The following is a 26,100-nucleotide window of genomic DNA, read 5'->3' as shown; positions in this document are numbered from 1 at the left end:
AATGTAAACTATGGACTTTGGATGATTATAATGTGTAAATGTAGGTTCACCAACTGTAAATTCTAATGGGTGTGTTGATAATAAGGAAGAATATACATGTGTGGGGACAGGAGAGTATGTGGGAAACCTCTACACGTCCCTCTAAATTTTACAACTCTTCCAAAAAAAAAAAGTCTTTGAGAAAAACTTGCTTATCTCTACTAGTTATTGTTCCTTTTAATGAAAACCAAAAAGTGAGAACAAATTAAAACATTTAGAAAATATGGTGATTTATACTACACCCATAAATGTACTTATGCAAATTGTATAGCATAAAGCTGGTTCTGAGTCACTATTTTTTCCTCTACTGCAGACTTAACAATGCCCTTTGGAAGTTACCACATTTAAGATCAATACAAAGAAAGCACTGTTTAGTGGTAACACATAATTTAAATCCGTAAATAATTCTCACCATGGAAAGCAAAGGAACAGGAAAATGAATGATAATGACAACAGGTAATGAATGATAATAAAAAATAAAAAGCAAAAGACTGAAACATAAATGACATCTAAAACAAATTTCATGATCAATTCTCAAAATTTACATAATAATCTAAGTTTTTAAATAATCTCCGAGGGCATTCAGCCAACAGACCACTGATTTGAACATAAACAAAGTATAGAAAAATTTGAGTATCATACACAATTTGAGTAAAAAAAAAAAACATTCAATTAATTCATTATACCATTTCCTCCCTCATAAACATTTAGAAAAAAATCTGAAAAGTTTATGATTATTTTAAAATACTAAGATTTTCAACTATCCTCCTAGATAAAAATTTTAATGCTTAATAACTAAGTCTGAAATGGGGCACCTTGGTGGCTCAGTTGGTTAAGCATCCGACTTTGGCTCAGGTCATGATCTCACAGTTCATGAGTTCAAGCCTCACATCAGGCTCTGTGCTGACAGCTCAGAACCTGGAGCCCGCTTTGGATTCTGTGTCTCCCTCTCTCTGCCCCTTCCCCGCTCACACTCTGATGTTTAATGTAAACATTAAAAAAATTTGTCTTCAATAACTAAGTCTGAAAAAACATAACTATGAACAAAAAGTAAAGACCTTGATCCTCTAGTAGCTGACAGAAATGAAATATGTGAAAAAAACTTTGTTTCCTATTAAAATATTAATTAAAAGCATCTAGGTCCATAAACATTGTAATCTCATAAAATGAGATATGTGAAACTGGTTATTTTTAATTCAAATTGTATTTAAAAAACTATAACATTCAGGGGCGCCTGGGTGGCGCAGTCGGTTAAGCGTCCGACTTCAGCCAGGTCACGATCTCGCGGTCCGGGAGTTCGAGCCCCGAGTCAGGCTCTGGGCTGATGGCTCAGAGCCTGGAGCCTGTTTCCGATTCTGTGTCTCCCTCTCTCTCTGCCCCTCCCCCGTTCATGCTCTGTCTCTCTCTGTCCCAAAAATAAATAAACGTTGAAAAAAAAAATTAAAAAAAAGAAAAAACTATAACATTCAATTACTGGGACAACACTATTATGTTTATAAAAGTTTTCCTTCTATGATTTAAATTAAGTAAATAAAAATTGAATTATTTGTAAAAGAAATATTAACATAAGCTTAATAGCAGTTTAAAAACCACAACACTCAAAGATATTTTAACATAGAATTAATCTATGAATGCTATAGCTTAACTTAAATAATCTTTGGTTAAAATTACAATGATTTCACCAGAAGATGAACTCTAGATAAAACTATAATTACTTTCAAATTTTTATTAGTATTAATCACATGAGAAGACCAAAATTAATAGAATAAGATCCATATACCTAATATTTATCCTAAAGTAATTTTTTAAGTGTTGAGTATTTTTCACTAAAGCAGAATCCAATTAGTTTATATATCTACTAAACAGAACCACTAAACTTTGAAAAACCAAAGCGAGCATATTTTGCTTTCTGATCAAAGTTTAGTCCCTATTTAACACAAAAACCATTCTTCACATTAGAGCAGGAAAATCCTGTACCATTTCAATGACATTTATATATTTTTCTAACTATTAAAAAATTTATAAATATATATACATTTCTCTATTGGAAATAGAAATAAAAGTAGAAAAAGATGACAAAATTAATCCATAAGAAGCACTATTAAAATTGGGGAATGTTTTCATATAATCTATTTTACTCTGACCATACATATAATCATATAATAAAATACACACGGACATTATATATATGATGTATATATGCACACACATATATATCTTTTTTCTGAATTGAAATGTACTATGGCATGTACACTATAGCAGTTTCAATGAAGAAAATATTCAGGTAATAGAAACACCAAAAAGAGTAATTTGAAAAGTAACAAATTATTTCAATCTGTTCACAGACATAAAAATATATGATTAAAGCTCATGAGACTCAAAAATTAAAAATTTGATACTTAAAATTTAAACAGGGAATGAAGTGCTGTAAACAGTTTATGAAGTGAGTGACACTGCATCAGAACACATAGGAAGAATATGTGTCGGAAATAACGTCTAAATGATGTGATGGTGAAAAAGAATTTATATTTAACAAATAAATGAGAAAGTTTATGTCATTTAATGGAAATTAAATTGCCACTTAAAATTTAGAAATGCTACTGACTTCTATTATTCAGTGTGGCATACCTGTATTATCTTGCATCAGGAAAGACTATCTTCCCTCCAATTTTCTCCATTTTTTTCAATTTGAGTCTATGTCACACTCCATTTGACTTTCAGTTAGTATGAAAGCTTCACTAAATATATCTGCGCCCTTTGCATGTTGGCCTTTAAAACTTACGGTAATATATTTTAGGCAGCAATGTGACCATAAACAGATAATGAAATTACATATCAATGCTCCATTTGAATTCTGTCTCTTTAAATCATGAAAGAAATTAAGAAAGAAGTTAAAAAAGAAAGAGCTCAAAAAAGAAGAACAGAAAGATAGAAAGAACAACAGACAGGCAGACAGACAGACAGACAAAAAAGAGAAAGAAAATCTACAATTTACACAATCTCATACTGAATTTTGGACCCAAAAATTATTTCCACAGAACTCCAATTAGATTTAAAGGAACTACCTACCCATCATTCCCAAATTAATTCCGTTTTCTATAACTAATATAAATATTCAATACATCTCTTTATTCATTGTTTTTTAAAAGTAGTTGAACCACATATAGACAGGACTAATTATTCACATTTCCATATATTAGTCCAATTTACATATTTTTCAGTTGTTCACAATAAGTAAAAGACTGGGAAAGTACCAAAATTTAAAGCATACTATTTAAAAAAAAAAAAGCAAGAATGACTTCCATTAATGCCAACGTGGAAGTCAGCATGTCCCTCCACAAAAAAAGACAGAAATAAAATTAAATAACACTTTCACATGCAACCATTCAACCAACAAAACAACAAATTGAGAGGCATTAATTCTTGAGAAATTACTACACACTGAGGTAAGAAAATCAAGAGTTACAAGAAAACTAGGTTAACAATAAGTAAACAATTAGGAAATTTCAATAAACTATAAAAAAGCACCACATGGCCCCTGGGTGACTCAGCTAGTTAAGCGTCCAACATCCACTCAGGTCAGGTTCTCATGGGTTCGTGAATTCAATCCCTGCATAGGGCTCTGTGCTGACAGCTCAGAGCCTGGAACCTGCTTCAGATTCTGTGTCTCCCTCCATCTCTGTCCCTCCCCCACTTGCGTACATGCCTCTCTTGCAAAAGTAAAATAAACATTAAGAAAAATTGTTGGGGGAGGGTGCCCCTGGGCGGCTCAGTTGGTTAAACACCAGACTTCAGCTCAAGGTCATGATTTCACAGTTCATGGGTTCGAGCCTTGCGTGGGGCTCTGTGCTGAAACCTGGAGCCTGCTTCAGATTCTGTGTCTCCCTCTCTCTCTGCCCCACCCCACTCATACTCTGTCTCTCTCTCTCTCAAAAATAAACATTTTTAAAAATTTTTAATTAAAAATTTTTTTAAAAAAGAAATATAAGAATCTAGAGTTGAAAAGTAAATAAGAAAAATGAAAAATTCACAAGAGGCACTCAGTAGCAAATTCATATGGCAAAAGACAGAATCTGTGAGCTTTAAGAACTTTAAGACATAATCTGTGAGCCCAAAGAACAAAGAGAAAACGATGGAAGATAAATTAGCGAACTTTTAGAAACCTGTGAGGCAATGTAGTATTCCACCATAGCTATAATGCAGGTGCCGGAGGAGGAGGAGGAGGAGGAGGAGGAGGACGAGGACGAGGAGGACGAGGACGAGGAGGATGAGGAGGACAAGGACGAGGAGAAGGAGAAGGAAGAGGAAGGAGGAAGAAGGAAGAAGAAGGAAGGAGGAAGAAGGAAGGAGGAAGGAGGAGGAGAAGCGGCGGCAGCGGCAAGAAAAATTTCTGAAGAAACCATGGGGAAAAATCTGGCAAAAAGTGATGGAAAAACATTAACTTGCAGATTCAAGAACTCAATAAACCAAAAAAGGATAAAAACAAAGAGGATCACAACTAAACAAAATAGTCAAAATTCAAAGACAAAGAAAAAAGCTTAAAAGCATCAAGAGAAATAGGACTCAACCCAAAGAAAACAACAATACAAGGATGACATCTCATTGAAAATAGTAGAGGCCAAAAGTCAATTAAATCACAAAGTGTAAACAGAAAGCTATATGTTAAAATTTTATATCCAGAATAACTATTATCAAAAAATTAAGACTAACAAAAGTATTTTCAGATGAACAGACTGGGAAAATTCATTACTAACAGACATGTCTTACAAGAAATAAAGTCCACAAAGAAGAAAGGAAATATAGTATCATAAAACCATTAAATAGAAAATAATTTTTAAAAAACGAAAAAAATCAACAGGGAGTTCTGGTTCAATGAAGATGGAGTGAAGCTAATAACAGCCTCTCAGTCTTACATATTAGAACCAAAACCACAAGAAAAACTGCAAAAAGCAATTTCCTAAGTACTAAACAAAAGCAGTTGCATTGGTGTAAAGGAGGTAAAACTTGGGAGAATTACCCATTATGCAGGTAAGGAGTCTCAATTTTTACTTTTCCCTTCTAAATCTGACCCAAAAGTGAGCCTTTATTTCAGAGGTGGATGTCAGAAGCTCAGCTGGCAAATAATGTGACAAAACTGTCCTTTGGTTAGGGGAACTAACAAAATGGGTTTGTACAGGTGGTGGGGTGCAGGGAAGGAGGACACAGGGTGTGGTGTAGACCTGAAAAGAAGGAAATGGGAAAGAAAGATCCTCAAAATCTTTGTAAAAGCCCATAAAAACCCAAGGCTAACCCAAGAGATATACCTGCAAGGGGCAGACAGACCAGAACAGCAAAATCTTTCTGTATTGAAAAAAGACTTGAATTATCACCCAATTCTTCACCTAATTCCTGAGTACATTATGTGCAAAAAAGACACAAAGCAGGACAAGACAGGTTTTTTAAATGAGTGATATCTGTAACCCCTACACACAGAGGATAAGTAGAACTTGTAGTCTGACCCTTCTTATTAAAACAAGCAAAACATCAACATTTGTTAGAGGATTTTAACAAAACACATAGTTTATAAAAGATAACATTCACAACGTCTAAGACACATTAAGAAGTTACTCAACGTACAAAGAAGCAAGAATATGTAATCATTTCTCACAGGAAAAGACACTGAACAAATGCTGATGAGATGGGCAAATTGTTGGAACTATCACACAAAGATATTAAAGGAGCTATTATAAATATACTCCAGAAGGTAAAAGGAAACACAGTCTAACAGGATCAGAAAATAGTTCCCAACCAAAAGAAAAAGTATAAAATTAACCATATTAAAATTATACAACTGAAATGTACAAATCTAAAATAAAATATTCATGAGATGAGCTTAATATCAAAATATAAAAAACAAATCTCCATAAAGTTGAAGATCAAGTTTATCATACATAGCAAGCTTCTTTATCAATAGACAGTATCAAATGTGAAGAACAAAGAAAGAAGATTGAAATAAAAAGCCCTAATATTCACATTACTAGAGACCCAAAGTAAAAGGAAAAAGATATAACTGAAGCAAAAAGTATGAAAATAAGGGTCTAAAGCTTATCAAAATGTGATAATTACAAAGAAAGCATAATGAAACTGTAGAGGAGCTAAAGAATATGTCTTTATAGCAAGTACAAAAATGTAGTACCTTTTACTTAGCAAACATTGAAATAACCATACATTTCTCATTAGAAACTATGGGTACCAGCAAACAATGGAAAAATATTTTAAAGTACTAAAATAAGTAAAATTTCACACAGAATTCTATATGCACCAAAAATATCCTTGCATGAAGGCCAAATAAAATTATATTCAGAAAAAATAATTCAAAAATTTATTTCCAAAAAAACTGCTCAACAAGAAATCCAAATACAGTTCTTCAAGAATGAAAAATGAGGGGCACCCAGGTGACCCAGTTGGTTGAGCGTCCAACCCTTGATTTCAGTTCATGATCCCAGGGTTGTGGGATTGAGCCTTGCATCAGGCTTTGCACTGAGCATGGAGCCTGACTAGGATTCATTCTCTCTCTTTCTCCCTCTCTCTCCCTCCCTCACTCCCTCCCTCTCTCCCTCTGCCCCTCTACCCTGCTCATGCTCTCCCATTCTAAAATAAATAAACAAATACATACATAAATACACAAATGAATAAAATTGTAAAGATATGGAAAAATTTTTAACATTTTTCTTCCCTTACATTCTTTAAAACACATATAACAAGTGTAAATAAAAACTGTAACATTATCTAGAGAGACTAGCAATATATTATGTGTAATAAGAAAGAATGGTGGAGGAAGGGGCACCTGGGTGGCTCAGTCGGTTAAGCTTCCAACTTCGGCTCAGGTCATGATCTTGTGGTTCACGAGTTTCAAGCCCTACGTCGGGCCCTGTGCTAACAGCTCAGAGCCTGGAGCCTGTTTTGGATTCTCTCTCTCTCTCTCTCTCTCTCTCTCTGCCCCTTCCCCTGCTCATACTCTCTCTTCTTCTCTCTCTCAAAAATAAAACATTAAGAAAGTTAAAGAAACAAACAAACAATTGTGGAGGTTAAAGGGACAAATAAAATTGAAATGGTTCTAGATTCTATGTGAAGAGGTAAAATATTAGCTCAAAGTAGACTGAAATCTCTAGTGCAACCACTAAAAAGATTACCAAGATAGATATAAAACCAAAAATTAATTTTTAAAAGAATACTAAAGGAATTCAAATACAAGGAACACAGGAAAAGAGAAACAGATGGGAAAAATTATACTGGGACAAATAAATAATAAAATGCTAGGTGCAAATAAAGCCTTATCAGTAATTATGTTAAAAGTAAGTAGTCTATATAGATGCTGGAGAGGATGTGGAGAAACGGGAACCCTCTTGCACTGTTGGTGGGAATGCAAATTGGTGCAGCCACTCTGGAAAGCAGTGTGGAGGTTCCTCAGAAAATTAAAAATAGACCTACCCTATGACCCAGCAATAGCACTGCTAGGAATTTACCCAAGGGATACAGGAGTACTGATGCATAGGGGCACTTGTACCCCAATGTTTATAGCAGCACTCTCAACAATAGCCAAATTATGGAAAGAGCCTAAATGTCCATCAACTCATGAATGGATAAAGAAATTGTGGTTTATATACACAATGGAATACTACGTGGCAATGAGAAAAAATGAAATATGGCCTTTTGTAGCAACGTGGATGGAACTGGAGAGTGTGATGCTAAGTGAAATAAGCCATACAGAGAAAGACAGATACCATATGGTTTCACTCTTATGTGGATCTTGAGAAACTTAACAGAAACCCATGGGGGAGGGGAAGGAAAAAAAAAAAAAAAAGAGGTTAGAGTGGGAGAGAGCCAAAGCATAAGAGACTGTTAAAAACTGAGAACAAACTGAGGGTTGATGGGGGGTGGGAGGGAGGAGAGGGTGGGTGATGGGTATTGAGGAGGGCACCTTTTGGGATGAGCACTGGGTGTTGTATGGAAACCAATTTGACAATAAATTTCATATATTGAAAAAAAAAAGTATCTTTGGTGCAATTGTCAATGGGATAGATTCACTGATTTCTTTTTCTGGGTGGGTGGGGGATGGGATAGACGGGTGATGGGAATTGAGGTGGGCACTTGTTATGATGAGCACTGGGTGTTTTCTGTCAGTGACAAATCCCTGAATTCTAATCCTGAAAGCAATATTGCACTGTATGTTAATTAACGACAATTAAATAAAAACCTTGGCATAAAAAAAAAAAGCAAGTAGTCTAAACACAATGAGAAGACTTAGTTTCTCAGAATATATTTTCAAAACTAAAAAATTCAATTATACTGTGTGTTTTAGTAATAGTTTTCCACAAAAGAAGAAGCAACAGAATGTGTATATAGAGAAAGACAAAAAGATTTAAGGAATTGGCTCTCACAATTCCGGAAGTTTGATAAATCCAAAATCTGCAGGGTAAACACATACTCTGGAGATTGAGAAAAAAGTTATAAAGTCCAAAAGCATACTGTTGGCAGAGCTCATTTTTATTGGGGGAGATGAGTCTTTGTTCTATTAAGGCCTTCAACTGACCTGATGAGAAACCTACTTTTCTCAAAGTCCACCAATTTAAACATTGATCTTATCCCAAAAAAATGCCTTCACAAAAATACCCACAATAACGTTTGACCAACTATCTAGGCACTGTGACTCAACCATGTCAACACAAAATTAGCCATCACAATGTGTCAATAAGAAATTCAACTGAATACAAAGATACAGATAGGGGCACCTAGGTGGCTCAGTCCATTAAGCATCTGGCTCTTGATTTCAGCTCAGGTCATGATCTCACAGTTCATAGATTCAAGCCCCGAGTAGGGCTCTGCACTCACAGAGCTGAAGCCTGCTTGGGATTCTCTCTCCCTCTCTCTCTGCCACTCCCCCAGCTCACACGCACTTGTGCTTTCCCCCTCCCTCCTCCCCTGTCAAAAGGAAAGAGGAAGGAAGGAAGGAAGGAAAGAAGGAAAGAAAGAAGGAAGGAAGGAAGGAAGGAAGGAAGGAAGGAAGGAAGGGAGGGAGGGAGGGAGGGAGGGAGGGAGGAAGGAAGGAAGGAAGGAAGGAAGGAGGAAAGAAATAGGTAAATTAAAAGTATAAGGGGAAAAAAGATATACCACGCAAACCAAAAGCAAAAGAAAGCTGGAGAGCTATATAATATCAAACTAAGTAGATTTCAGATGAAAAAATAAGTTCACAGATACAAAAGAAAATGATATAATTATAAAAGCATCAGTTCACCAAAAAGACATAAATAATCCTAAAATATAGGCATACTTAGCTTCAGAGTTAAAAATGCATAAAGAAAAATAAACCTACACAGAAATGAAAATGGAAAAAACATAATTATAGTCATATTTCAATAATCATATCAATAAATGGTAGAAGAAACAAAGCGTAAGAGCGTAGAAGATTTGAAGAACACTGCCAACCAACTCAGCCTAATTGACATTTACAAAACAATTCCATGCAGAAACATCAGAATACATATACTTTTCCAGTGCACATGGAATATTTAGCCATATATACCATACACTGGTATGGTACCAGTATGGTACACCATAAAGCAATTCCCAATAAACGTAAATGAATTTAAGGCATACAAAGATACTTGCAGGCCACAATGGAATCAAAATTCAAATATTACAAGATCTCTGGAACACACTTCTTTAAGGCACATGGATAATACATGAAATTAAAGGAAAAATAGAAGCATTTTGAACAATAAAAATGTAATTAAAGTAAAAGTGCTTATGAAGAAATTTATAATAATAAATGCCTATGTTCAAAAAGTCTTAAAAAGTGAAACAATAAATTTGATCAACTTCTTGTCAGAGTGATCTGAAACAAAAATTATCAGTATCAGAAATGAGAGATGTCACATCACTACATGTTCAAGAGAGAATTAAATGCAAATAAGAGAAAAACTATACCAATAAATTTGACCATTTAGATAAAAGACAATTTCTCAATAGAAACTTATCAGGGGCACCTGGGTGGTTCCCACTCTTGATTTAGGCTCAGGTCATGATCTCTAGTTCATGAGTTTGGGCCCAATGTCCAGCTGTGCACTGGCAGCATGGAGCCTGCTTGGGATTCTCTCCCTCTCTGCCTCTCCCTTGCTTGCACTCTCTCTCTCTCTGACTAAATAAACATTAAAAAATAAAATGTAAAAAGAAAGGAAACTTATCAAAGCTCATCACAGAAGAAATAGGTAAAAAAAAAAAAAAATAGCCCTATATTTATTAAGGAAATCAGAACTGTAGCAAAAAACCTCTCTATGAAGAAAATTTCACACAAAAATAACTTCACTGGTAAATTTTACCAAACATTTAAAGAATAAATAACAATTACTCTATACAAACTCTTCAAAAAAGTTGAAGAGTAGGAAATACTTTCCAAATCATTCTATGAGGTAAGCATTTACTCTGACACTTCAATCAACAGACTCTGAGTAAAGCAGATTACCCTCCATAATTTGAGTGGGCTTCATACAACCCGTTGAAACCTTTAATAGAAAAGAAGACAGGCACCTGGGTGGCTTAGTTAAGCTGGCGACTCTTGATTTTGGCTCGGGTCATGATATCATGATTCATGGGATCAAGCCCTGCATCAGACTCTGTGCTGACAGCGTGGAGCCTGTGTGGGATTCTCTCTCTCTCTCTATCTCTCTCCCTCTCCCTCTCTCTCTCAAAATAAATACACATTTAAAACAGAAGGAGAAGAAAAAAAAACTAACCTCCCTAAAAAAAAGAGGGAATTTTGCCAGCAGATTGCCTTTGGACTTAAACTGCAACATCAGCTCTTACATCTCCAGCCTGCCGCCCTCCCAACCATGTAAATTTTGGACCTACTGGCCTCAACAATCACATGGGCCAACTCCTTAAAATCAATCATCAATCAATCAGTCAATCTCTCTGTGTCTCTCAACTGGTTCTTTTTCTCTAGATAACTCTAAAAATACACTCCCTTAAGGATAACATATAAAGCCATCTTCTAATAGCAAACGAGCATTGAAAAGTACTAAAAAAATATTTGAAATAGAGAACTGATGTGGGAAATTTACTGTAACTAGATCATTAGTTACCGTAGCTTATCATCTGGCAAAGTTGTTCTTAAAACTTTTGTGGTCCAAAATCTTTTTATTAAATGAATGATTTAAAATAAAAGTATTCTTGTTTTGTTGTTGTTATGGACTAAATGTATTCCTCCCAATTCGTATGTTAAAGCCTTAATACCTAGTATGGCTATATTTGGAGATGGGGCTTAAAAGGAAGTAATTCAGATAAAATGAGGTCATAAGGTTAGGTCCTTGATACAACAGAAATAATATCCTTATAAAAAGAGACAAGAGAGCTTTTTTTTCTCCCTCCAGAGAGCTTTCTCTCTTTCTCTTCCTTCATACACATATAAACAGGTCATGTGAACACACAATGGGAAGGTGGCTATCTACAGTTTGAGAAGAGAGCCCTTACCAGACACCACACCTGCTGATACCTTGATCTTAAATTTCTAGTCTCCAAAACTGTAAGAAAATAAATTTTCTGTTGTTTATGGAACCCGGTCTATGATATTGTGTTATGGAAGCGCAAGTAGATTAATACAATGATGATTTGGGATTGGGTATAAAGGTAGTGATATTTAAAAGGGAGGAAAGAGATCTTTTCTTGCGCCACAAATGAGTACTACTGTTCTAGGATCTAAAGATAACACTGTTAAAGAATTCAATCTTACAATACCTGTCTAACAGCACTAGCCATACAAAATATTCACATGATTTATTTGATCAGTCTTCACAAATTAAATAGTAACACAGCCTCTATAAAATTAAAGATTTCTTAAAAAAAACATAACACATAAAACGGGTCTTATATCCTAACTCATTTATAATACATGATCCATTAGTACCTCCCATATGTGAGAATCTTCTATCATTTCCAAACTAAACTCTTATATTAAATATAATTAAATCCCTGATATACAACTCCTACCGTAATCCATTCCTCTGGTCAAAAGCAGGAATCATAGAGTTAGGATGTTCTGACATTAATGCAACAAGCAGTTGTAGGACATCCATTAGATTGTCGTCCTAAAATCAATGTAGAAATTTTTTAAAACAAGGAAAAAATAACTTTTTTGAACACTGTATACTTCCAAAACAAAAGAAATTCTAACTTAAAATAATAAGTAGATATATGAGCAATATATACGTGTTTTTAACAAACTGGTTCTTAACAAACCAGTTTGTTATATATATATATTGAGCAATATATACTTGTTTTTAACAAACATATACATATTCATCTGTTTAACTCAAAATACACATCACCAAATAGTCACATAGTTTCTTAATCAAAGAAACAAAACCCCTCTTATAATACAGTATCAAGATTTCCGAAAACATATTCTATAGATATACTAACATCTGACCAAACAGGATTTTTTTAGAGAAGGTATATACATCAAAAAATTGGGGGAAGTGAAAACTAGGTTGTTTTCTTTTTTATAGCAAAACATATTACAGTCTTTAATAAGGTAATAGATGTTGTCAATCTGGTGGCAGTGTTGGGGACAACATATGTATCATTTCCTAATTTTTTTCACCTGGACCACTTTATTCACTGACCCTCTCAAGAAACTAGTTCCAACAGTAAGCTTTGGAGGAAATAACTGAACAGTTTTCATATATTATTTATTGACAGTAGTGAAAATATAGATGATCATAAATGTTTGCTGAAGCAACAGACTACTGTATATAGTATAACTTGATAATATTGACAGAATAGTACAGAAGCATATGTAAGTTGTGAAATATAAAAAAAATTCCAAGAAATCCTATACATCCTTGGTTAAATATTCCAGTATTGTATGCATATTATCAGAACCAACTTGGGCAATAATGACCCAAAGAGGAAAAGGGAAGCAGCTATCAAGAGCTAGTTATCTCTTGCCTTGTCTATAGGTTTTTGCCCACTGCTCTGGAGCTTTGGTTTTGGCACCTATTTGAATATCTAATTTTCAGTAAGCTAAGCAGATAATCTAGAGCTAGGGCACTGAGGCTTGGGAAAAGTATTATCTGAAGGAATTGAAAGATTCCTGAATTAACGAAGTAAGAGAAAAGGGAAGATCACTGTGACTTCCAATTTCTCTTTTATGAAAGACTTCAGTCCCTTAGGGAGTCAGGATTAATAAAAAAACAAAATCACATTTCATTGGATCAAGACCCATGTCAGGCTCTGCATTGACAGGGCAGATTCTCTCTCCCCTTCTCTTTGTGCCCCTCCCTCCACTTGCATGCACAGGTACTCCCTAAATAAATAAATAATAAACAAATAAACAAACAAATAAGTAAATAAAGATGTTTAAAAAAGCAAAATCATATGCAAAAACATTACTAGGAAATTCAGTTGAAAAATCTTCAACTATTACACTGAGTAAGGAAAAAAATGCCCTAATCAAGAGGAAAAAGAAAGCACAATCACTAATATTTGAGTCAAATATGACCCAATCAAGAAATTTAAGCTACTTTTCTACCTCAATTAAGATAGGTCAAAATAATATCTCTCATTTATTAATGATTCACAAACACATTATTTCATACTATAACAGATATTTATTAAAGCACAAGACATGAATTGTAAAATAGAAACGTAAATTATCATTTAAAATGCTGTGCTTAACATGAAATTCCATCAATTCCGAATTTTAATTATTTAAAAAATATTTAATCCAATTATTTAATTAGATTACATTGGCATGTTTTACATTTATATTCTATTTGTCCATATGTTACACTGGTTCCTAGAGATACAATAAAGGTATTCTTTGGCATACTTTCTTATTCATTCAATAAGATCTAATTTCAAAACTTTTAAAGCTTTTCATGATTATTCTCAAAGCCATCTGTGATAACACAGGGTATTTAAATGAAAGTTGCTAAGATTTAGTTCCTAAATACATTTACTCCCCCAATGATAGTCATGTAATTAATGAAAGATAATTTTAATTTTTACTTTAAAAAAAAATGACACTACAGCTTCAAAATATAAAATCCCAAAATATAAAATTCAAATGTTACCTCATGCATAGTGAGTAGGTAATTAAGAATGGCCTGTAATTCATCTTCCTTTACTCCAGAATCCTTTAAAACATAATATAAGTATCTTAAACTTACATATAAAAAACTTTTTTAAAAAGGGAAATACTGTAACATTTTTTCAACCTGGTCAGTTGCAATAAATATACAAAGATATAATCACATAGAATCTAAATTTAAAATATGTACTAGGCGAGGGGTGCCTGGCTGGCTCAGTCAGAAGAGTGTGTGACTCTTGATCTCAGAGTCATGAGTTCAAGTCTCACATAGGGTGCAGAGATTACTTAAATAAAACTTTTTTTAAAAAGTATTAAAAAGATATGCAGTAATCAAGACTGGGTAAAAGTCAAAAGAAATAACATCAGTATCCTGTTTTCAGAACCATATATGATAAGCTATCCAACAGAGCTATAGAATTCTGAAGAAAAACAATAATTAATGTTAACGAGTACTATCAACAGCTACCACTATATCAAATACAGAAGACAACTTTTCCATTTCTTTTTTCTATTAAATTTGGAAAGTAAATGAATAGCTTCTAAAATTACCAGCTAAAACATCAGGTATTAAAAACTGAGTAGTACCTTCCCTGAGGTTTAAAACACAATACTTTTAAATATCAATTCAGTATTTAAATTTTCAACCTATCCTATCAATTTATTAACAATAAAACAAAGCTGCAATGAGAAAGAGAATTACAGGGGGCGCCTGGGCGGAACAGTAGGTTAAGCATCTGATTTTGGCTCAGGTCATGATCTCACAGTTCATGGGTTCGAGCCTCGCGTTGCGCTCTGTGCTAACAGCTCAGAGCTCGAAGCCTGCTTTAAGTTCTGTGTCTCCCTCTCTCTAACCCTCCCCTACTTGCATTCTGTCTCTCTCTGTCAAAAATAAATAACCATTAAAAAAATTTTTTTAATAAAAAAAGAGAATTAGAAAAAAAACACTAGAAAAATTTTTTAAAAACAAAATTCAAGGGATAAATTTTTTTATAAATGGAAATAAGGTATCTGAGTCTAAAAGATATACTAAAAGCTTGGTCCATGTAACATAATATTAAATTCTAAAAAATAATAAAATGACAGGAAACAGGGAATAAAATATTGACAAAAAATTCATTTATGTATTGTTATCTTATAAAACCAAAACACCTTCTTTAAAAATAATAAATATTATTTTACTTACAACAGAATTAAATGGGACAAAGGCAATCATTTCTAAAGGCTGATATATCTTCCTGGTATATCTATACAGGGAAATTTTTTCTCAAAACCTGAATGTCAGGTACAAGAGGCCCACTAAAAACGAAACCTCCTAGAAGAGTTTTGTTGACTACTGTATCACTACTGCCAAGAATAATACTTAGTACTAAACAGAAACTCAGTAAATATTTGCTGAATAAAAGAATGAATCCACTTGCACCCCTATAGAAATTCATAACATATATTACAATTATCTCCAATTCTGCAATAATATATATCCATAAGTCCACAAGAAAGAATGAAAAACATAGAAAAAAGTATCTTTCAGAGTATTTTCCAATGTGTAACCCTAGGAATCCAACAAAGAGTAAATAGACAGTATCTTACGTGAAATTAAAAGTTAAAATACAGAACATGCCAAAGTAAAAGTAAATATAAACTTACCTTCATCACTAACTGCTTAATGAACATCAATAAGAATGCTCGTAGAGAAAATATTTCTTTTTGATTAGGTCGTGGTCCATCTTTGGAAAAAAAATATATACATGCACACTTAGTGTTTCAAAGACCTCAAAGCAAAGAATAAAATTGTCTTTCCTAATAGTTTCTGTACATTTATTTGAGAAACATAAAAGTGAGCCACCTAAAGGGAGTTAAGCCTCAATACTATCATTTAGAACTGAAAAGATAAAGAGTTTCCCAGACGAGCAAAAGCTAGAGAAGTTCATTACCACTAAACATGCTCTGTAAGAAATATTAAAGGGACTTTTTTAGGCAGGAATAAAAAAAGGCCATAACTAGAAATAAGAAAATATCAGAAAGAAAAAAAACACACTGGTAAAGGCAAACATATAGTAAAGGTAGGTGATCACTCACTTGGAAAGGTAGTATAAAACTCAAAGACCAAAGTAGTAAAATCAACTCTATTCTACAATAATCAGTTAAGAAATACACTAAATAAGAAGTTTAAAATATGGTATCAAACTATAAAATATTGGGAGATGAGGGGAGCAAAAATGTAATACTTTTAGAATGCATTTGAACTTAAGGAATGACAACTTAAAATGAACTTCTATATACTTAGGTTTTTAGATTTGAAGCTCATGGCAACCACAAAGAAACCTTTGAAACACAAAAAACAAAAAGAAAGGAATCCAAAAATAACACTAAACAAAATCATCAAATCACAAGGAAAAATAGCAAGAAGGAAGAAAGGAACAGAGAAGTACAAAAAAAAAAAGTAAGTCATTTAACAAAATAGCAATAAATATGTATCAGTAATAACTCTGAATTTGAATGAGTAAGAAAAAAAAAAGGTGGGGGGGCCTGGGTGGCTCAGTCAGTTAAGGATCTGACTTCAGCTCAGGTCATGATCTCGCAGTTTGTGAGTTTGAGCCCCACTGACAGCTCAGAGCCTGAAGCCTGCTTCGGTTTCTGTGTCTCCCCCTCTCTCTGCCCCTCCCATGCTCACACTCTGTCTCTAACTGTCTCAAAAATAAATAAACATTAAAAAAAAACTAAAAAAAAAAAAAAAAAAAAAACAAGACCCTCTATATGCTGCCATCAAAAGACTCACTGCAGATCTAAAGATACACATAGACTAAAAGTGAAGTGATGGGAAAAGATATACCATGAAAACAGATATGAAAAAAAAGCTGGACTGGCAATACTTATATCACACAGTAGAGACTTTTTAAAAAGCTGTAACAAGAGATAAAGCACATTACAAAATGATAAAGGGATTAATCCAACAAGAAGGCATAATACTTGTAAATATTTATGTGCCCAACATTGCAGCACCTAAATACATAAAGCAAACATTACCAAACAAAAAGGGAGAACCTGACAGTAATACAATAATAGTAGGGGATTTTAACACTCCCCTTACATCAATAGATATATCATCCAGACAGAATATGAATAAGAAAACACTGGCCTTAAATGACACATTAGACCATATACACTAAACAGGTATGTACAGAACATTCCATCCAAAAAACCCAAGACACATCTTCTCAAGTACATGAAACATTCTCTAGAATATTAGCATGACAGACCACAAAACAAGTCTCTTTAAATAAATTTAAGAAGACTGAAATTGCAGGAGCACCTGGGTGAAGCCTCCGACTTCAGCTCAGGTCATGATCTAGCAGTTTGTGGGTTCAAGCCCCGTTTCAGGCTCTGTGCTGAAAGTTCAGAACATGGAGCCTGCTTCAGATTCTGTGTCTCCCTCTCTCTCTGCCTCTCCCCCAGGCATATTCTGTCTCTCTCTTTCTCAAAAGTGAATAAACATTTTAAAAAATAAATAAGATAGGGGCGCCTAGGTGGCTCAGTCGGTTGAGTGTCCGACTTCGGCTCAGGTCATGATCTCACCGTTCCCAAGTTCGAGCCCCATATCGGGCTCTGTGTTAACAACTCAGAGCCTGGAGCCTGTTTCAGATTCTGTGTCTCCCTCTCTGTCTCTGCCCTTCCCCAACTCGTGCTCTGTCTCTCTCTCTCAAAAATAAATAAACATTAAAAAATATTGTTCAAATAAAATAAAATACATTAAATTAAAAAAAAGACTGAAATTGGATCAAGCATCTTTCCAACCAAATGATGTGAAACTAGAAATCAATTACAAGAATAAAACTAGAAAAAAACACATACATGCAGAGACCAAAAAACATGTTACTAAAAAACCAATGGGAGAGGTGCCTGGGTGGCTCAGTCAGCTAAGCAACTGACTTCGGCTCAGATCATGATCTCACGGTTTGTGAGTTCAAGCCACCCGTCAGGCTCTATGGTAACATCACAGAGCCTGGAGCCTGCTTTAGATTCTGTATCTCTCCCTCTCTCTTTGCCCCTTCCCCACCCACCCTCTGTCTCTCAAAAAAAAAAAAAAAAAGTCAAAAGTAAATAAAAATAAAAAACCAATGGGCCAAAAAAAAAAATCAAAAAGGATATTCGAAAATACCTTGAGACAAATGAAAGTGAAAACATAATGTTCCAGTATCTCTGAAATGCAGCAAAAGCAGATCCAAAAGGGAAGTTTATGTCAAAACAGGCCTACCTCAAGAACAAGAAAAATCTCTAAGAGGACATACAGATAGCCAACAGGCACATGAAAAGATGCCCAACATCACTAACCATCTGGGAAATGCAAATCAAAACCATAATGAGACATCACCTCACACCTGCCAGAATGGCTAAAATCAAAAAGACAAGAAGTAATAAATATTAGTGAGAATGTGAAGAAAAATAACCTTAACACACTATTGACAACATATAGTGTAGCCACTATAGGAAACAGTATGGAGATTCCTCAAAATATAAAAATTAGAATTGCCATACAATCCAGCAATTCCACTTCTAGGTGTTTACCCAAAAAAACTATGAATTTAAAAACATATGCATCCCTATGTTAACCACACCATTATTTACCATAGTGAAGACACAGAAGTAACCTAAATGTCCATAGACAGATACAAGGATAAAGATGTGGCGAGTACACACACACACACACACACACACTCACACACGACACACTCAGGAATATTACTCAGCCATAAAAATGAAAACTTGTCACTGTGACATGTAGGGATAGGCCTAAAGAGTATTATGCTAAGTGAAGTCAGAGAAAGACATACTGATAATTTCACTTATACGTATAATCTGAAAAACAAAACAAATGAACAAAGTAAAACGCTCATATGTACAGAAAACAAACTGACAATTACCAGAGGGGAGGAAGATGGCAGGATAGACAAAATAGATGAATAGATCAAGAGGTACAATTTTCCAATTATAAAATAAATTCAAAGAGATTTACTATTCAGTTTAAGAAATATAGTTAATAATATTGTAACAACTTTATATGTTGACAGATGGTGACTAGACTATTGTGGTAACCATTTTGTAATGTATATAAATATCAAATCACTATGTTGATACTAATACAATACTGTTCGTCAATTATTCCTCAATTTAAAGAGTTTTATGCCTTCTAGAAAGACATTCAATCTCACATACAATTGTATATACAATGTTTCAAATGTACAAAATGGGTTATGCTGAAACTATAATGAAGAAGTTTATTTTTGATTAAGGTTAAATGAATTCTAAAACATGAAAATGAGGCAATAAAATTCATACTCAATAACAATATGCACTTATATTTTGCTTTAAAAGACTCTGAGAATGTTAGTACAGTAACAGAAGTTTACAAAGAAAAAAGAAAAGGAAAATCTAAACTTTATATGTGAATTTAGTAAGAAATAAACTTCTACTGTTACTATTGTATAAGCTAATACAAAAAATTTTTAAAGTACACCTCAACACAGTTTGGTTCATTTAGAAGGGAATGTTATGTTGACTACCTCTGACATCTCCTCCTCTTCTTGAAAAAGTCCTTGGTCACACATGGCTCACATTAAAGTCAATTTTCATGTCTCAAACAAATAATCCTCAAGTAGAATTCTTTTGAAACCAAACCCCATTGTTGTAAGATCCTAAAGTTAGGTACCTGTTTGCCCCGTATTTTCTGCAATTCCGCCCCCAACCCCCCGCCACTAATCACTATCTACAGCTAGTTCTTAGACCACCAAAGCACAGGACCACCATGACCTCAAACAGATCAATTAAAATAGGAAGAAAATTGCTTAAAACTTTTTCCACATGACAATTCCTAGACAAAGAATAGGAGAGAGTTACTGAGTTACAACAGAATTAATTACAAACTCTGTTCAGCTCTCTCACTTGAAGTATGAGACTTCCCCAAGGTCACTAATCAGTCTATAAAATAAATGCCAGAATACAAAACTAATATTCAGCACATGTACATGATACAGCTACATCAGGAAATTACAATCTAGCTCTACATATGCTACAACCTTACCACCTTAAAGAGATCATATAAATTCTGTGTGCACTCATATCTTTCTAAATTATACATAGTGTATTCTCTAAGAATAAGCAGAATTTATTTTGAAATGGATAAAGAAAGCTTCATACTAATATGAAACCTTGTGTTTGTAAATCACTGAACAGCCAAAGCATTTAAGTACAGTGACTCTCCAGCATCTGTTTCCTGATTTCAAGCAGCAGCCCTCAATTTTTATCAAGGTACTGAACCCATCCTTGCTCTCAGATCATGTATTTCAGAGGTGGGACAGGCTTCCATGCCCATGTACAGGCAATCAGAAAAATACCTGCCACATAGACTGGACACATGATACAATCAGAGCCAATGAGCAGCAAAAGACTTTTGCTGGAAATGTTCAATACAGGCAGACACTCTTCTGCTGGACTTGTAGTTTTAAGGTTGTGAAGGTGGAGTGGCTGCTAAAGGGAGAGAATACATGAAAAGAGCCAACAAAGAAAAACTGGGAAATGGAGAGAGACAAACTGGGTTCAAGAGCCATATTCTGAATCCTTGCACCATGTTTTACTAAAAATGCCAATTTATATGAGGTGATTAACAACACCCTTTTACAACAACAGCCAATTTAAAGTAGGTTGTACTTACAACCAAAAGATCCACCATTTATCAAAATTTTTATTTTGATCCTTCCCATAAATTTCTGACATGATGAATGAATATTATCTTTCCAGTAATTTCCTGATTGATTATACAGGGAAATAATTACTGAAATTTTATAAGTTCATTATATTATTTATTAGAAGTAGATACTCCCCTACTTCCATAAAAAATCTCCATTTCCCAAAAAACATGGTTTTTAATTATTCTCATTATGAGAATTAGCTTCTGCATCAACACCATATGCTAATATAAAATTTCTTCACATTTTCAGTGCCTTAATATACACTCTGCAAACAACTTATACCAGCAGCAGTAGCATTCTTCTATAAAAGTAGCTAGTTTTTATTTTAAGTAGCGAGTTATTAACCTCTGTCAATCACAATTCAGTACAAACTATTAAAATTATTAGTAAGATTAAAATATAATTTTGCCATGATGATATTCAGAAAAACTTCAAGAATAATATATTATTGGTTAAAACAAAGAAAAACAATCTATGACAAAATATGTAGGCTGAGATAATATACCTAATCCTTTTGGGGTGATACCACTTCGATCCTGAGGATTCACTGCCCAGTAGTAGTACTTCAGTGTATGCATGATGAGAAGCACTGTTCCAACTCTCCGAATGGCATTATATATGTTGACTGTACCAATGAATTCCGTGGACAGGTAAGTATAGAGTGTCAACTGAACCTAGAGAATCAAAATGAAGAGTTTACATCAAAGAAGCAGCCCAGCATTTTACCCATTTCCAGTATATGTTCAGGCTAGTTGTGTGGACCATACTTTTTCCATGAAGATGCTGATCTTGATGGTAACAAGTCACCATGTTAAAAGGTAACAATAATCACAGGCGCATGCATATATATACACACGTAAACACACACGTTCCTTATAAAACTAAACCAAGTAAATGCTTCTTTAAATAGTAGCATTATAAAGTAATCATCCCAAAATATATCAAATGTTTACAGCTATCCCATGAAAATAACTAACTCCTAATTAATTAGCACTTACTCATAAGCATATATAGCTTATTTGTATAGTAAGTTTACTCTTCATACTATGCACAGTTGTTTTAAAAAACTGGAAATTTTCTTGGTTTTGCAGAAAATTAGAAGCTAGAATAACTCAAAGAAGAAATAAAAAAGTAGGAATAACCTGAAAGGGGGAAAGGCAGAAGTCAAAAGGGATAGAAAATGTAAAGCCTACCTTAAGAAATATTTATTAGAAAAACAGAATTCTGTTATAACAGCTCATTGCTACAAATATAATCTTAAGATTATAATTTCTCAACATGTTTATCAGTTTTATCCTCTAATTAGAAAAGGATTCTAAAGGGGAACCTGGGTGGCACAGTTAAGCATCCAACTTTGGCTCAGGTCATCTCACAGTCTGTGAGTTCGAGTCCCGCATTGGGTTCTGTGCTGCCAGCACAGAGCCTGGAGCCTGCTTCAGATTCTGTCCCCCTCTCTCTGCCCCTCCTCTGCTCACGCTCTTTCTCTCTCTCTCTCTCTCTCTCTCTCTCTCTCAAAGAATAAATAAACATTTAAAAAAAAAAAAAGGATTCTAAAGGGGCACCTGGGTGGCTCAGTCGGTTAAGCGTCCAACTTCAGCTCAGGTCATGATTCCACTGCTCAGAATTCGAGCCCCACTTCAGGCTCTGTGCAGACAGCTCAGAGCCTGGAGCATGCTTCAGATTCTGTCTCCATCTCTCTGCCCCTCCCCCCTCTCTAATAGAAAAAATAAAACAAAAAAATTTTTAAATAATAAAAAGGGTTCCACTAGTCTTATTTCCAAATAAATCATCTCAATAAAAACATAAAAACTTACTAACTTCAAAATATAAGCTCTTATTATTATTTTAAAAGAGAGAGTGTCCAAGTGGGGGAGAGGGTAAAGAGGGAAAGAGAATCTTAAGCAGCCTGGGATCATGACCTGAGCTGAAATCAAGAGTCAGATGCTCAACCGACTGAGCCACCCAGGCACTCCTAAGCTCTTAACATATAAAGAAACACAGGATAAAGAGTGGCAGAGTCTGAACCACCTAAAATTGAAGCCTAATGATTATAGCGTACAATACTATACATATGGTATATTCCAATGACTCGCAGAAAAATAATATTATTTTCATGCAGCTAATATCATTCAAATGGACAGGCCCAGTTTACTTGTCAGTGAGGCTATTTAACACTTTGTCACAACATTTTCTTACACCATTCACAAAAAAAAAAAAAAAAAACTCAAAATGGATGAAGGACCTGAATATAAGCCATCAGCTGCAGCAATTTCTTACTTGACACATCTCCAAAGGCGAGGGAATTAAAAGCAAAAATGAACTACTGGGACTTCATCAAGATAAAACTTATGCACTGCAAAGGAAACAATCAACAAAACTAAAAGGCAACTGACAGAATGGGAAAAGATATTTTCAAAAGACATATTGGACAAAGGACTAGTATCCAAAATCTATAAAGAACTCACCAAACTCCACACCCGAAAAACAAATAATCCAGTGAAGAAATGGGCAGAAGACATGAATAGACACTTCTCTAAAGAAGACATCCAGATGGCCAACAGGCACATGAAAACATGCTCAACGTCACTCTCATCAGGGAAATGCAAATCAAAACCAAACTGAGATAACACCGGTCAGAGTGGCTAAAATAAACAAATCAAGAGACTATAGATGCTGAAGAGGATGTGAAGAAACGGGAACCCTCATGCACTGTTGGTGGGAATGCAAACTGGTGCAACCACTCTGGAAAACACTGTGGAGGTTCCTCAAAAAATTAAAAATAGATCTACCCTATGACCCAGCAATAGCACTCCTAGGAATTTACCCAACGGATACAGGAGTGCTGATGCAGAGGGGCACTTGTATCCCGATGTTTATAGCAGCACTTTCAACAATAGCCAAATTATGGAAAGAGCCTAAAGGTCCATCAGCTGATGAATGGATAAAGAAGTTGTGGTTTATATATACAATGGAATACTACTTGGCAATGAGAAAGAATGAAATATGGCCTTTTGTAGCAATGTGGATGCTAAGTGAAATAAGTCATACAGAGAAAGACAGATACCATATGTTTTCACTCTTATGTGGATCCTGAGAAACTTAACAGAAGACCATGGTGGGGGCGGGGGGGGGGGAGGGAAAAAAAAGTTACAGAGAGGGAAGGAGGCAAACCAAAAGAGACTCTTAAAATCTGAGAATAAACTGAGGGTTGATGGGGGGGGGGTAGGAGGGAGGGGAAAGTGGGTGATGGGCATTGAGGAGGGCACCTGTTGGGATGAGCACTGGGTGTTGTATGGAAACCAATTTGACAATAAATTTCATATTGAAAAAAAAAAATACTTTGTCACATGGTTCAAATTCTTGACGATGCTATTTAAACCATTTAGAAAATATTTACATCCAACTATGCATAATGATGTATTATGGAAATATAATGTCATACACACTGTCCCTCAGTAGATGAAATCCAGTTGAGAAAATGAAAAATAGACATAAATTTAAGTGAAAAACAAACCTATTGAAATATAAAGATGACTTAAGAAAATTATTTTAAAAAGCATCTGGAATTAACACATTTATAAAGGGGCGTCTGAATGATTCAGTAGGTAGAGCACACTTCGTCTCAGAGTTATAAGTTCAAGCTCTGCACTGGGTATAGAGATCACTTAAAAATAAAACCTTAAAAAAATAAGAAAGAAAGAAACAGAAGTGTGTAATTAATTACAAAATAAGTAGCAAAGACGTATTAGAAACTATCAATTTGGAGGCCAGAGAAATTATTATAAGATAAGCAAAAAAGCCTAACTAATAAAACAGGTATTAAGGTAGGCTTTGAAAGTTAGTACTAAGATAGGTAGACAGAACCAAAGACGATATTTCAAACAGGGAAAATGGTAGATCATACAACAGGCTTCCCAAGATCTAGAACAATGCTCTTCAAACCTGATTGTGCATTAGCATACCTGAAAAATATTTTTTTAAATGCTGATGCCTGGGCCCTATCCCAGACCAATTAAAAAACACAATGTAGGATGGAATTCTGATTTTGATTTTTTAAAAAAAACAAAACAAAAAAATAAAACCTCTCCCAACAGGTTCTATCATCAGCCAGGACTGAGAACCACGGCTCAGGCATAATGTTTTTAGCATAATGTTTTACCCACTGAGGATAACTGAGTTTTTAAGCTAGAAAGCTTAGAAAAGAGTATTGACATGAAGACTTAATGCTAGAAAAGAGACTACTATATTCTGAAAACAACTGGAAGCTATTACACATTTGGGGGCCAAGAAATGATCTGATGAGAGTTATAAACATAAAAATTCTGGCAAAAAAAGTCATAAAAATAGGAAAAACTGAAGAAAGTTTATTGAGAATAATACTGTAGTAAAAGAAAAAGGCTTTAATAACACATTGACATGAATAAGAATGGGGACCTCAAGATTATTCATATGCTAACAATGAATAAACACTCCTCATTTACTTATTATGTAATTTAGTAACCATATAAATTATATGTGTTAATATCAGTCTTTCCCATTACATTCTATGAGGGCAAGAATTAGAGCTGTCTTGTTCACTGAATTAGAGCTGTCTTGTTCACCACAGTATCCATAGTGATAAAACAGTTACCCAACAAATAAAGTAACCTTCCATTAAGCACCCTTTTCAAAAGCAAAGGTTGATTCATACATATATGCCTTCAACTTTGGTAACCACAGGTGAAATTACCATGAAGCTAATGAAGTTTAAACTTTATGCTCACTCATCCATACAGGTTCTCTGCAAAACCCTAAACCTCATTTGTATGCATTATGTCATATTCTTTTTCTTAAAAATTTCCACCCTCCCTCTAATTGTATAACATTCAGACCAAACAAACATTGGAAAACAAAACAAACCTTGCTAGAACTATCTTTATAATAAAATTAAGGTAGATTTAACCCCTTATGGATATACAAAGCAAACAACTAAAACAGAAGGAAAGTTTAATATTAACATAACCACTGTAATTTCTAAAAAGGAAATTAAAGAAAATTATTAACCAAGAAAAGGTAAGAAACAGAGTGCAGTAATACCAGGAACCTAAGAAAATGATATAATGAATTTTGTTTAATATTCCTCTATTACTAAGTATCTAATAAGAGGCTTTTTGATCACATCAAAAGAGATCCAAAGCCTTACAAATATGC

The 26,100-nt window shown here is 34.3% G+C and overlaps 1 protein-coding gene across 5 annotated transcripts in view; it reads right to left on the bottom strand.

Moving 5' to 3' along the window:
• Positions 1-26,100, bottom strand: part of LRBA (LPS responsive beige-like anchor protein) — a 789,117-nt gene that overhangs the window by 631,719 nt on the left and 131,298 nt on the right. For all 5 annotated transcript variants that reach the window (XM_030312933.2, XM_030312936.2, XM_030312937.2 and 2 more), the window contains exons 14-17: positions 21,416-21,584; positions 15,812-15,891; positions 14,151-14,213; positions 12,064-12,161 (exon numbers count right to left, since the gene is read on the bottom strand). In XM_030312933.2, coding sequence (XP_030168793.1) covers positions 12,064-12,161; positions 14,151-14,213; positions 15,812-15,891; positions 21,416-21,584 — 410 coding nt within the window. The remainder of the gene's footprint in view (positions 1-12,063; positions 12,162-14,150; positions 14,214-15,811; positions 15,892-21,415; positions 21,585-26,100) is intronic.

Source organism: Lynx canadensis, chromosome B1 (assembly GCF_007474595.2).
Source record: "Lynx canadensis isolate LIC74 chromosome B1, mLynCan4.pri.v2, whole genome shotgun sequence".
NCBI classification, from domain to species: domain Eukaryota; kingdom Metazoa; phylum Chordata; class Mammalia; order Carnivora; family Felidae; genus Lynx; species Lynx canadensis.
The sequence above is the reverse complement of the archived record's forward strand: the minus strand, read 5'-3'. Positions and strand labels throughout refer to the sequence as shown.